At 36.9% G+C, this 14234-nt stretch overlaps 1 protein-coding gene across 2 annotated transcripts; it reads right to left on the reverse strand.

The window, feature by feature from the left end:
* Positions 1-407: 407 nt before the first annotated feature.
* On the reverse strand, positions 408-7483 carry ccdc112 (coiled-coil domain containing 112). 2 transcript variants are annotated; one of them, XM_058070772.2, is made up of 14 exons: positions 7367-7483; positions 6817-6929; positions 5361-5482; positions 5190-5279; positions 4975-5050; positions 3501-3627; positions 3297-3413; positions 3090-3227; positions 1421-1536; positions 1228-1354; positions 1001-1168; positions 836-934; positions 648-766; positions 408-537 (listed from the first exon to the last, which is right to left on the reverse strand). In XM_058070772.2, the coding sequence occupies exons 1-14, from the start codon at positions 7400-7402 to the stop codon at positions 507-509; spliced, it is 1479 nt and encodes a 492-aa protein (XP_057926755.2). In that variant the 5' UTR covers positions 7403-7483; the 3' UTR covers positions 408-506. The 2 variants fall into 2 exon arrangements, with proteins under 2 accessions (XP_057926755.2, XP_078645416.1); XM_078789290.1 differs by having other exon boundaries at positions 6817-6926; positions 7367-7408.
* Positions 7484-14234: the final 6751 nt, after the last annotated feature.

A 14234-nucleotide genomic window follows, 5' to 3' on the forward strand; every position in this document is an offset into this window, starting at 1 on the left:
AAAAATTAAAAATAAAAAATTAAAAATAAAAAATTAAAAATAAAAAATAAAACATAAAAAATAAAAAATAAAAAATTAAAAATTAAAAATTAAAAATTAAAAATTAAAAAAAAAATACGAAAAAAATACAAAATACAAAATACAAAATACAAAATAAAAAAATAAAAAAATAAACTATATTAGGAAAGTGAACAAATGTAACAGTTACTGATTGTAAAAGTACCAGATGGAGGGGTAGGATTTAATAAGCTTTGCTTCTTCCTACTCCTTTTGGACATGTGGAACTGGGAACTGATTATGTGATGCATTCAATTGTAATCTGATGCATGTTCAAATGAAATTAAACCATTACCATTGCCATAAACAGGCTCTAGGGACACATAATTGTTCATCATTCAAAACATCATTTTGAAAATCATTCAAAAGTCACTTTTGCACCTTTTTATTGTACCTTTAATGAGTTTCTGACAGCTTGAATGTTCCCAAAGTTAGGAGCATCTACATCTTCACAGCCCCTGTCTCCAACTAGGAACAGCTCTGCACCAAAAACAAAAAAAACACAAACAAAATTCAGACAGAATGAGAACTAAAATTCTACTAGGAGGTTACAAAAGTAACACAAAGCAACATGTTGAGGAATATGACACCTGTGAAACATTTGGTGAACTTGTCCTCCTCCTGAAGATCCGGCGCTCTTCAGTCGCTCCTCCCATCCCTTGGTGGGCTTGACCAACCTGGATGGATCCCTGCCGATGTGGCTGTCCACCTGCACGAGGAACGATACCATGTAAACAAATGAGGCCATTTTCTTTGAGACCTTCTTGCTCTCGCTGACTTTCTCCTTCAGCTTCATCATGATCCTCTCCTGCCGCTCTTCTTCTTCCTTCTGCTTCTGCAGCTTCTCCTGACGCTTTGCTTGGACTCGGTCCAGATCCTGAGGTGAGAAATAGATAAATAAATACATGTTATGATAAGATAGAGGATGGAATCTGTTGTGTACCCTTTTAATGAGATGTCTGATGCCTTTAGTGGCCTCCTTCCTCCTCTTCTCCACCTCCTTCTCTTTTTCCTCTCTACTGATCTTCTCGTCCTGCTCCTCCGTTCCTCTCGTCCCATGTACTTGCTCCTCTGAGGTCATCTTTGCCTCCAGATGACGGCGACGTTCCACCTAATGAACCATTAGGTGATACTTTGGTGATACTTTTGGGTTTGTTTGCTCGAGTTTACCTTTGCTATTCTGTTCTTTTGGACCCTCTCAGCTCGCATCTTCTCCTCCTCCTGCTCCTCTTTCCTTCTCTTGGCCTCCTTCCACTCCTCCAGTCTCTGAGCAGCCAGCTTCTTCTCCTCCTCGGTTCTAGGAAACAGGAACATCTCCTGTCATAGTAGCACTTTTCTCACAAGGAATCTCAACTTATCTTACTTGCTTTGCTGGGACTTGGAACTTTTCTTTTTCCGCTCAGCTTCTTCCATTTCTGCCAGCTTCTGTATCCTGGTTTGACGTTCCACTTCCTTCCTGCTTTTCCATCTTTGGATGGCCTGCAGATTTCAAAAATAAAAATTGAAAATTAAACCACAATTTGTCAAAAAAAAATACTTCTTATATTTAGAATTATAAGTAGGCTTTTTTCATTGGCTTTCATTGCTGTAAAAATAAGCATTTTATTTATATATACACAAATAAGCAATATAAGTGTACAACAACATACTTACTCACGGTGCAACAAAACAAAAACACATCTTCAGCAAGTTAACGCATGACATGTATCAACTACTACTATTACTGCGTGTCCGATAAACAACAGCTAAGCAGTAGCTTAAACTGTTTAAGCTTACAAGTTGCCGCAAGGCATGCTGGGTAGTCCGGACAGTAAAACATTGGATTTTAAAAGTTAATGTCCCTTCCTTGTTTACGTCTCTGACGACCTCCTCGCCTTACGGCAAAATGTTGTGAGAGAGAGAGAGGACCACAAGCTACCCAGCATGCCTTGTGGCAGGACTATATGGGTGTAATCACATATTTATTTCCTGTACGACTCAAGCGTGCCACAATAGTACTGGATATCATGTTGCTGGATACAGCTTCCATGTTAAAAGTAAAAAAAAAAAAATTAACGTCTGGTGGGACAAATTTAGAGGCTAGACGGGCCTCATGTGGCCCACATGCCGCAGTTTGACTATGATGTCATTTTGCTCTTCTTTGCCGAATATTCATTTATTCATTCATTTTCTACCGCTTATCCTCACGAGGGTCGCAGGGGTGCTGGAGCCTATCCCAGTTGTCTTGGGGCAGGAGGCGGGGTACACCCTGGACTGGTGGCCAGCCAATCACAGGGCACATATAGACAAACAACCATTCACACTCACATTCATACCTATGGACAATTTGGAGTCGCCAATTAACCTAGCATGTTTTTGGAATGTGGGAGGAAACCGGAGTACCCGGAGAAAACCCACACCGAGGGTGGGATTGAACTCGGGTCTCCTTGCTGTGAGGTCTGCCCACTAACCACTCGACCACCGTGCAGCCAATATAGTAGACATAATAAGCGTAAATAGGCCATTTAAGATATAGGAAAGCGGCACCGCGGACTAGTGGTTAGCGCGCAGACCTCACAGCTAGGAGACCAGGGTTCAATTCCAGCCCTCGGCCATCTCTGTGTGGAGTTTGCATGTTCTCCCCGTGCATGCGTGGGTTTTCTCCGAGTACTCCGGTTTCCTCCCACATTCCAAAAACATGCTAGGTTAATTAGCGACTCCAAATTGTCCATAGGTATGAATGTGAGTGTGAATGGTTGTTTGTCTATATGTGCCCTGTGATTGGCTGGCCACCAGTCCAGGGTGTACCCCGCCTCTCGCCCAAAGACAGCTGGGATAGGCTCCAGCATCCCCCGCGACCCTCGTGAGGAAAAAGAGGTAGAAAATGAATGAATGAAAGATATAGGAATAAGTGTGTGTTACTATAAATGTGTTCCCCACACGACCTAAAAGAAAGGCGGACAGGAAGTGACATCGTAAGAGCTGTTGTTATTATAAGCGATTAGTGTGCTTGTTATGAGAAACACAATTCATAACAAACCCATTCCACCGACCTCTCTCCTTTTGTTCTGCAGATGGATCACCTCCTGGTGCCACCTCTCGTGTTCCTCGATGTCCTCCTGACTTTTACTGGGCAGAAACACTTTAGCCTCTTTCCTGAAGGAGGCTTGCCCTCTGTGCTTGGTCCAAACCTGCCAACCAAGAACTGTTTCAACCATTCAGGATTGCAATGGCGGCACTCCCCACAATGGTGTCTCTACCTTGAGGAAAACTTGGTGATCGTACTCCTCCCAACCGCCGTAGACTCCTCCTGTCTTCTGAAGGAAGGCTTCCAGAGCTCTGACCTCTAAAGGGAGATCTCTGTCCAAGGCTTTGCTCTTTTTTTTTGTGAGACAATAACTCTTGGTTGTGATGACAATTGTGTGGGAATACCGGATTAAAAAGGAAGTTGGTGTGATACAAACCTTCACGGTTGGAACAGTAGAGAGTTTGGAATCAGACTTGGTGGAACGGCTCCAGTTTTCTATCTTCTTCTCATAAGCGGTGACCTCTTGTGCACATGTCCTCTCTTCCTTCAGAAGCTCCCCAAAGCTACGACGGAAAACAGCACAAAAACCGTCACATGCTAAAAACAAAACATTTATTGCACATAAGGAATTTTATTATGTTTATTATGGTTAATTGGTTATTGATTAAATAATTCCCGCAAAGTAGGATTCCTTATTTATGAATTAAATATTATATTCCATAGTTAATAGCATCACTTTTTATTATTAGAGCCCTCTAGACCCAGAATAGCACCCCTATAGTCACTTTTACACTCATTTTACCCAATATAGCAGACATAATCACAGAAAACAGTCCATTTAAGACACAAATAAGGTGATTTAATTAATGAGCTCATTCCCTCAAATTGAAGGTGGTGTTCACCTGCTTTGGATACCGGCTAAAAAAAAAGTCTCGGCGCTCCATGGCATGAGTTTGACACCCCTGATGTACATCCTTTAGTTCCTTAAAGTGTATTAGTACTTTAGTATAAACGTATTTAAGCCAAGAATACATAAAATGTGCTTAATATGCGTATATGTTGACTAATCGTGTGGTGTAGCCAATCACAAAACAGCAGTTATTGATGAATTAATTAACTTTTTGAAGAACATGGGTGTTCTTAAAAAGCAGTGGTATCATTTGCAAATAATTTAGCTTTAAGTCTTTGGTGACTTTGGAGATATCATTGAACAGTTTTGGTTCCAGTATTGACCCCTGGGGAACTCCGCATGTAATATATGACCTTGCAGATGTGTATTCTTCTAGCTTTACATATTGCTTCCTGTTAGCTAAGTAGTTTTTGACGCAGTTCAGAACTAATACTCTTATTCCGTACCTTTCTAGTTTAGTTATTATGATGTCATGATTTATTGTATCAAAGTATTTTGTCAGATCCATGAATACTGCGACTGCACATTTCCTAGCGTTAGCGTTAGTGATTTCCTTTGTAATTTTGATCATTGGCACGGAGTTAGAAATGTTAGCTCTGTATCCATACTGACTTTTTGATAGTAATTTGTTCGTATTAATGAATTTACCAATATGCTAAGATGTTATGCTAATATTTACAGCAAAATAACATTTCCCATTTTTGTTTCTGATTGGGTCCGGGTCGCCGGGGGAAGTCCAGACTGGCCCTCGGCTAACTCTTCCAGCTCCACCGGTAGGACACCAAAGCGTTCCACACCTTGTTAGCTTGCTAGCTTGCACCAGGACGCTAGCTAACTCATCCCTTGTGTGTTTGTGGAAGACAAAAGCAGCCAAAAATGGCGGAAATGAAAATAATATATCACATTGACGAAGAGGAGACTCTGTATATAGGATTTGCGGGTTGCAAAAGGCCCCCGGGGCCGCACTCTGAACACCCCTTTGCTTTAGTGAAATATTTACCATGAGCGTTGTTGTTCCTTTAAATTGCTGATGGAGATTTCCACCTGTGACATTATTTCCTTCAGCTTTTCAATCACTGCAAAGGAAGAAAGGTGTATATTATTATGGGATTTAAAAAAAAAAGACAAAAATGCTGGAGCCTACCCCAGCAGACTTTGGGTGAAAGGCAGGGTACAACCCGGTCGCCAGCCAATCAGAGGACTGAGGTTACTTACACGTGGGAGTTGGTTTCATGTCTATCAGCTGTTTCTTAAATTCCCTGACGCCATTTTGAATTTTCACCAGCTGCTTCTGAAGATGCACCTCTGAATATAGAAACAAAACCAAAAATCATTGAAGGTGCACAACAGTAAATAAGCAAACTAATATTATAAACAATGACCCACTTTGTGCGCTTCTTTGCGCTATTAGCGTTTTCTCATACTTGTCCAGCTCTGTCGCTACATCGGTCCATCCGTTCTTCCTGCACTGGATACTCAGCATCTTCTCTCTTTCCAACTTGTCAACACTGGAACAAAATAAATGCATAAAACAAATAAATATAATCAAGTATAAAATAATTTAGCAAAAAAGCAAAAACAGAAAAAAAGGATAAAAGCTGTGATATTATGAGGAAAAATGAAGTTAAAATAAAAAAAGAAACATAAGAAACAAAATAAGAAAAAACAAAAACAAACAAAAAATCAAATACAGATTTGTGGAAAATTAGGTAGCGGAAAAAATTATAATGTTACAAGAATAAAGTCAAAATAATGTGGGAACAGTGTTATTATAAAAAAATTTTTTTTTTTTTTTAAATTTTATTTGGGCAAATATATGAAACATTACAGTGCATTTCTTACATCAATCAAAATATAATTTTCCATTATTTACATTTGTATATATATAAGGAGTCGGATGAAGCAAAAGCTTATAAATTCCTACCCCTTTTTGCAAGATATAATCATGTTCATGCCACAGTCTTGTTTTCCTCTGTTAATTAATAATTATCATTGTAATATTATTATTGTTATTATCATTATTATCATTATTGTTATAATCTTTATCATTATTACCATTATTATTGTCATTATTATCACCATTATTATAATCATCATTAATATTACCATTTTCATCATTATAGTTGTAACAATTTTTTGATTTTTTTTTTAATTATTTAATTTTTCAGATTTTCTAATTTTCTGAAATCCACAGTATTTGTGTTTTTAATTATAAGAAGGAAAGAAAATTGAAAAAAAATGTTAATAAAGTCAAAATACTAAGGAGAAAAAAGGCAGAGAATAGCAAGTAGTATAGAGTTAAACTATTAAAAAAAATATTGAAAGAATATTACTCATAATATTATAGAAACAAACAAAAAATGAATAAAGTTGTCGTTTTTTTTCAAAATTAGGATGGGGAAAAATGATTCTATTATGGAAATAAAGTAATAATATTCCGAAAAGAACATTTACAAAGATTTGAGAAGGAAGTCAAAATATATGGAACATTACAAAAAAAACAAACATTCATTTTTCAACATGTGATCCTCGCAGGAAAAAGTTTGGACACCCCTGCCCTACAGTGAAACCTCCAAAGCTCAATCCTAAATAGTGTTTTGCTTTTTCTTTGGCTTATTTGTATTTGAAAAAAAAACTTTATTGCAGTCGTGGCTGCTCAGTACAACACGACTATACCAACAAAGACTAACAAAAGCATCGCCAAATTTAAGGTTCAGAACTTCTTTTTGCACTTTCGCATATGCGTTAGTCTCTTGCCGTCAATATGAGAGCATATTTTGAGGGTGGTTAACTTCTTTTTACACTTATATGACAGTCCCTGTATTGTTAGTCTTGAACTTACAGCATCCGGGTCTTTTGGACTTCCTTAAAGAACTGTATGACTTTCTTCCTGGACTGTCTTTCATCCACACCGTCCCGGCTATCAGGTAAAGATGGAGTCTCTGAGTCCCCCTGCTTAAAGCAATCATGTATTTTTATTTAGTCAACATGCAGAACATAGATGTTTATCATCATAAACAACAGTTTTGTTTGTTTTTAAGCTAGCCAAGACTTTATAACTACGCATCATCATTAAAATCCTTAATAACAACATTGATAACACAATAAGCCTCACAAACATCAAAGCAAAAGTAACTAAAGTATACAGTAGAATATTGGAAACATGTCTACAATAACATAAAAGCCAAAAAAACAACCAAAAATCAAAATAATTTCTATTTGTGTCGAGTGTAAGCTAAAGAAAACATCAAAAAAGGCTCGCTTATTTTAATTGGCTCGCATTAACTAACACCTGCCATTACTGCGTATCGCATAGTTTAATAAACTCTACAAAACACTCCAAATATTATCCTTTAATAATTGTATATTAACAACTTCGATGTGGTACTTACCGTGTGATGTTGCCGTTCGGTTGCTAGGGACGCCATGTTGGACTGGCGCTTTCAATCGAAATCTAACTTTATTTATAAATGACAAGGAGTACAATACCTGTATGTGCTTTTGTGACTAGCCAGCAGAGGGCGCGCTTTGTCCAAGTAAAAATATAACACCGGTCCCTGAAAGAGCACCAATGTTATCCATAGTGGAGAGAATACAAATATACATTAAAAAAAACTTTATTGAAACAAAACAAATATTGTCTGACTTACCAACTCTCTACATTAATCAAATAATATACTTAAAATTCATACAAAAGCCTTTAATGTCAGCAAATATCTCTGGGCGAGACCCGGCTGCATCAGGTTTTCCAAAAAAAAAAAAAACAACAAAAACAGGCATTTATTAAAAACAGAAAAATGAATAAACTTTGCTTTGGTTTCGATTTTCTACAATAAAAGCTCTGATAAAACATTCCACTGTTCTCAAATATCTTACTTTTTATTTTTCTACACAAAGTAAATCAATCAATCAGTAATAAATAAATAAATATAATAATAATAATTTTTAAAAAGGCAAATAATAAAAACTTAAGAAACCACATATAGTTGGTGGGTAGACAAATTATTTTTTCAGATTAAAATGAACAAAGCATTATTAGAGCCCTGTAGACATGACAAAACACGACTATAGTCACATTTATACTCTTTTTATTTACAACATATTGCGCAACTGCAGGGTCTTGAGACACATGCTAACTCGCTAAACTAGAGAGCTAGCGACCTAAACGGTAGCCTTCAAGTTATTTCCTTTAAACTTAAATAGCCAAAAACTTACCACTTCCACACAAATAGGGAGGATAACTATTAACAGTTATTTAACCTTTAACATGAACATTAATCAAACGTAATAATTTTTTCTGGGTACATGATACCATACAGCATCCATATCAAATTTGCGCGGGCCGCACTAACATTAAATTTTCATATCAAGGCGGGGGGCCTCAAACTAGTGTCCTGCGGGCCACATTTGGCCCGCGGGCCGCATGTTTGTGACCCCTGATCTCAAAATAATAACTCAAAATATGACATAAAATATTTTAATACAAGGAAAAAAAAACGATAACGCCTCGACGTCTAGAGTTACTTCCACCATGTTTATTTTTGTAGCAGCCTTTTACGTATTATTGCCAGCAGCAGCAGCAGCAGCAGCTATAATTTTGATGAGAGCCGGCCAAGTGACAGGCAGGCAGGCATGGAGGGAGAAGGAGTATTAATAGACACCTGAGTCCATTATTGAGTGCACATATTGAGGATGGTGTCTCCCCATGGGTGCAGACGACATAAATAGCAGCTGCTCTCTTTAATGCTTCCATTTCCTGTCCTCAGTGCGAGGAGCACAAATGAAAAACGTAATAAAAACAACTTACGATAACTAGACAGAAGAAGGAATTTCCACGGCGTACAGTTGATTGAATCACTTCCTGTTTCGTTCTTCTTATTTGCAATGTCGTTACAAAGAGAAAAGCAAAGTGTGATGATAACCATAGAACCAGAAATGTAGCAAAGTGGCGCACATATCATTGCAGAGGCCACCCGGTATAATATGGTCATGCAACCACAGTGACAGCAAAATGCGATAATAACCATAGAGCCACAACTTGAAGTTCTTAAAGTGATACGCGCGCATTTTTCCTGGCTGCTCAGTACAAGCGACTCATCATCTGGCGTGTCTTGAGAATCTACTCCCACACTATTGCGCAATGTCATGGTTGCTCAGCACAATATGGTTGAAGCGACTCATCGTGTACTCAATATACAGTGATGGAAAACAGGTAAAATATGATGATAACCATAGAACTTTTGTTCATTACATTATGACTAGGGCAGGGATGGGGCAAAATTTTGGACTCAGACGATTTAGCGGAAGTGCTGTCCATGTATGGGTGGTCATCAACGATGACAACATACTTACTCACGGTGCAACAAAACAAAAACACATCTGCAGCAAGTTAACGCATCACATGTATCAACTACTACTATTACTGCGTGTCCGATAAACAACAGCTAAGCAGTAGCTTAAACTGTTATTTAGAAATTGCCGCAAGGCATGCTGGGTAGTCCGGACATGGATTTTAAAAGTTAACGTTCCTTCCTTGTTTTACGTCTCTGATTACCTCCTCGCCTTACGGCAAAATGTTGGGAGAGAGAGAGAGGACCACAAGCTACCCAGCATGCCTTGTGGCAGGACTATATGGGTGTAATCACATTTATTTCCTGTACGACTCAAGCGTGCCACAATAGTACTGGATATCATGTCGCTGGATACAGCTTCCATGTTAAAAGTTAAAAAAAAAATTGAAACGTCTGGTGGGACAGATTTAGAGGCTTGACGGGCCTCATGTGGCCCACATGCCGCAGTTTGACTATGATGTCATTTTGCTCTTCTTTCATTCATTTTTTACTGCTTTTTCCTCCCGAGGGTCGCAGGGGTGCTGGAGCCTATCCCAGCTGCTTTCCTTGGGGCGAGAGGCGGGGTACACCCTGGACTGGTGGCCAGCCAATCACAGGGCACATATAGACAAACAACCATTCACACTCACATTCATACCTATGGACAATTTGGAGTCGCTAATTAACCTAGCATGTTTTTGGAATGTGGGAGGAAACCGGAGTACCCGGAGAGGGTGGAATTGAACCATGGGTCTCCTAGCTGTGAGGTCTGCGTACTAACCGTGCCGCCCCCTTTTTTACGGAATCTATTGATTAAAAAATAGTGTGTTTCTTCTACTAGCATCCAGGAAGTTGTATTATGAAATATGTACAGTATGTGACTTTACTTCCATAAGCATGTGAGAGCACACACACATAAACATCGAACATAGTGTAGCTTTAAAAACACACACACACACAAAAACAAACTCACAAAGCATCCTGACACCTGACCAGAGTGGAAACGAAATAGGGTGCTAAAACGTGATAGGGCCGAGCTGCACATGTCGGCCATGCTAGAGCCAAGACGGGCCACCCGCCGCATGTGTTTGCATGTGTGTGTGTGTGTGTGTGTGTGTGTGTGTGTGTTGAGAAGCATGGGGAGGCACGAGGCAACGCGATCGTTGTGATGCCTCTTCCTGCTGTGTGGAACGTCAGCGTGACAACCTTTTCCGTGGATGCGTGAACAGCCTCCCGCAAAGCGTCTCGCTCATTTCCTGTCTGCCAGTTTGTGTTCTCTTGCTGCGTTTTGACCTCGGCCTCGATTGGTCGATTGGTCCATGGTGTACTCAAGTTGGAATAAATGAGGGGAATATGATGGGGGCACGTGGGTGATTGGGTGGACGCTATCATATTTATCATATCAGATCTGTTCCAGGGTCAGTTCTGTGGCAATAGAAAATAATAGAAACCAAAATAATCAGTTTTTTGACTATAGAATATAACAGAAACAGAAATAATCTGTTCCAGGGTCAGTTTTGTGACTATAGAATACAACACAAACAGAAATAATCTGTTCCAGGGTCAGTTTTGTGGCAATAGAAAATAATAGAAACCAAAATAATCAGTTTTTTGACTATAGAATATAACAGAAACAGAAATAATCTGTTCCAGGGTCAGTTTTGTGACTATAGAATACAACACAAACAGAAATAATCTGTTCCAGGGTCAGTTTTGTGACTATAGAATACAACATAAACAGAAATAATCTGTTCCAGGGTCAGTTTTGTGACTATAGAATACAACAAAAATAGAAATTAATCTGTTCCAGGGTCGTGGTTTTCCTATATAATACAACAGATATAGAAATAATCTGTTTCAGGGTCAGTTTTTTTGACTATAGAAAATAATAGAAACCAAAATAATCTGCTCCAGGGGCAGTTTTTTTTTGACTATATAATACAACAGAAACAGAAAAATCTGTTCCAGGGTCAGTTTTGTGACAATAGAATACAACATAAACAGAAATAATCTGTTCCAGAGTCAGTTTTGTGACTATAGAATACAACAGAAAACGGAATAATCTGTTCCAGGGCCAGTTTTTTGACAATAGAATTTTATAGAAACAGAAATAATCTGTTCCAGGGTCAGTTTTTTTACTATACTGTACAACAGAAACAGAAATAATCTGTTCCAGGGTCAGTTTTGTGACAATAGAATACAACATAAACAGAAATAATCTGTTCCAGAGTCAGTTTTGTGACTATAGAATACAACAGAAAACGGAATAATCTGTTCCAGGGCCAGTTTTTTGACAATAGAATTTTATAGAAACAGAAATAATCTGTTCCAGGGTCAGTTTTTTTTTTACTATACTGTACAACAGAAACAGAAATAATCTGTTCCAGGGTCAGTTTTGTGACAATAGAATACAACATAAACAGAAATAATCTGTTCCAGAGTCAGTTTTGTGACTAAAGAATACAACAGAAACAGGAATAATCTGTTCCAGGGCCAGTTTTTTGACAATAGAATTTTATAGAAACAGAAATAATCTGTTCCAGGGTCAGTTTTTTTTTTACTATACTGTACAACAGAAACAGAAATAATCTGTTCCAGGGTCAGTTTTGTGACAATAGAATACAACATAAACAGAAATAATCTGTTCCAGAGTCAGTTTTGTGACTATAGAATGCAACAGAAAACGGAATAATCTGTTCCAGGGCCAGTTTTTTGACAATAGAATTTTATAGAAACAGAAATAATCTGTTCCAGGGTCAGTTTTTTGACTATATTGTACAACAGAAACAGAAATAATCTGTTCCAGGGTCAGTTTTGTGACTATGAATACAACAGAAACAGAAATAATCTGTTCCAGAGTCAGTTTTGTGACTATAGAATACAACAGAAACAGAAATAATCTGTATATAATATAATAGGAAGATAAATAATCTGTACCAGGGTCAGTTTTTTGACAATAAAATACAAAAGAAACAAATAATCTGTTCCAGGGCCAATTTTTTTGACGATAGAACAGAAATAATCTGTTTCAGGGTCAGTTTTGTGACTATAGAATACAACATAAACAGAAACATCTGTTCCAGGGTCAGTTTTGTGACTATACAATACAACAAAAATATAAATAATCTGTTCCAGGGTCATTTTTTTCCACTATATAATACAACAGAAACAAATATTTTAATTTTAATTTTTCTGCACAAAATAAGATAAAAAATAAATAAACAAATCAAGAATAAAGAAAGTCAATCAATCAGTAATTAATAAATATAATAATAATAAAACGGCAAATAATAAAAAATTAAGAAACCACATATAGTTGGTGGGTAGACAAATTATTTTTTTCAGATTAAAATGAACAAAGCATTATTAGAGCCCTGTAGACATGACAAAACACGACTATAGTCACATTTATACTCTTTTTATTTACAACATATTGCGCAACTGCAGGGTCTTGAGACACATGCTAACTCGCAAACTAGAGAGCTAGCGACCTAAACGGTAGCCTTCAAGTTATTTCCTTTCAACTTAAATAGCCAAAAACTTACCACTTCCACACGGATAGGGAGGATAACTATTAACAGTTATTTAACCTTTAACATGAACATTAATCAAACGTAATAATTTTTTCTGGGTACATGATACCATACAGCATCCATATCAAACTAACATTAAACTTTCATATCAAGGCGGGGGCCTCAAACTAGTGTCCTGCGGGCCACATTTCGCCCGCGGGCCGCGTGTTTGAGACCCCTGGTGTAAACGCTCCAAATTATGAGGCCGGTTTACACAACATACACAGTCCGTGGACAGAAGGAGAGAGACATGTTTATTGTAAGCTCTGGTCTGCAGAGTGATGGACACCAGCAGCAGGCTGGAGAATCCACTGTAGTCTCCAGACACTGGATATGCATATGCGGTACAAGATGTCCCCCCCCAACCTTTATTGTCAAGCCGTTTGTCTTTTTGTGGTTGGAATGCATCGGAAGACACGCCAGCATAAGGACATCCTCCAAGTTTGATAATAATAAATGTTTCACCACAGGATTAAAGCGCAATTATTTTTTTTTGCTTGCTCAAGAGAGCTTTAGCATCCAACAACTTCACGTTTTAAACTGAAATCACAAATAATAATAGAAACTGGAGTGTAAGGAAGTAAAAAAAAGAAGTTGACCACTAGTAATCCTAAAAAGTTAAAACCAATACAATACAAATACAACAACAATACAAAAAAAAAAAAGAAACAATACAACACACAGTATCGGTTGTTGCTAGGCAGAATTGTTAAGACTCAGTCACTTACGTGGTTTCCTCTGCAACCTGGAACAAAGTGCTCCAAAATAGAAGGCTGATTAAAACATCCCAGAAATACGACATTAAATGGTCATGTAAGTAGGTTTGGATTTTTTTTTGTCCCTTGAAATAATTTCAAAATAAATAATTATAAATTAATAACAATATAAAATATAAATAATTTCAAATTTTCACATTTTAATGCATTATTATAGTAATAATTCAGGCAAAATTTCACATTTTAATGAATTATTAAAGTAATAATTCATTAAAATGTGAAATTTAGCCCGACATTTTTTTGATTTTGAAATTATTTATATTATAATATTTTGAAATTATATATATTATTAAATGGTTGTTTTAATATTCATTAAAATGTGAAATTTTAGCCTGAATTTTTTTTTTTGAAATTATTTATATTTTATTTTATTTATATTTTATATTATTATTAATTTATATTATAATTATTTTTTCATGAATTATTAAAGTAATAATTCATTAAAATGTGAAATTTAGCTTGAATTTTTTTATTTTGAAATTATTTGTATTTTATATTATTATTAATTTATAATTATTTATTTTGAAATTATTTCATGGCTGATTTAAGGCTGAATTTCACATTTTAATGAATTATTAAATG

Source organism: Doryrhamphus excisus, linkage group LG3 (assembly GCF_037039965.1).
Source record: "Doryrhamphus excisus strain RoL-2023G ecotype Guam linkage group LG3, RoL_Dexc_Guam_v1.1, whole genome shotgun sequence".
Taxonomy (NCBI): domain Eukaryota; kingdom Metazoa; phylum Chordata; class Actinopteri; order Syngnathiformes; family Syngnathidae; genus Doryrhamphus; species Doryrhamphus excisus.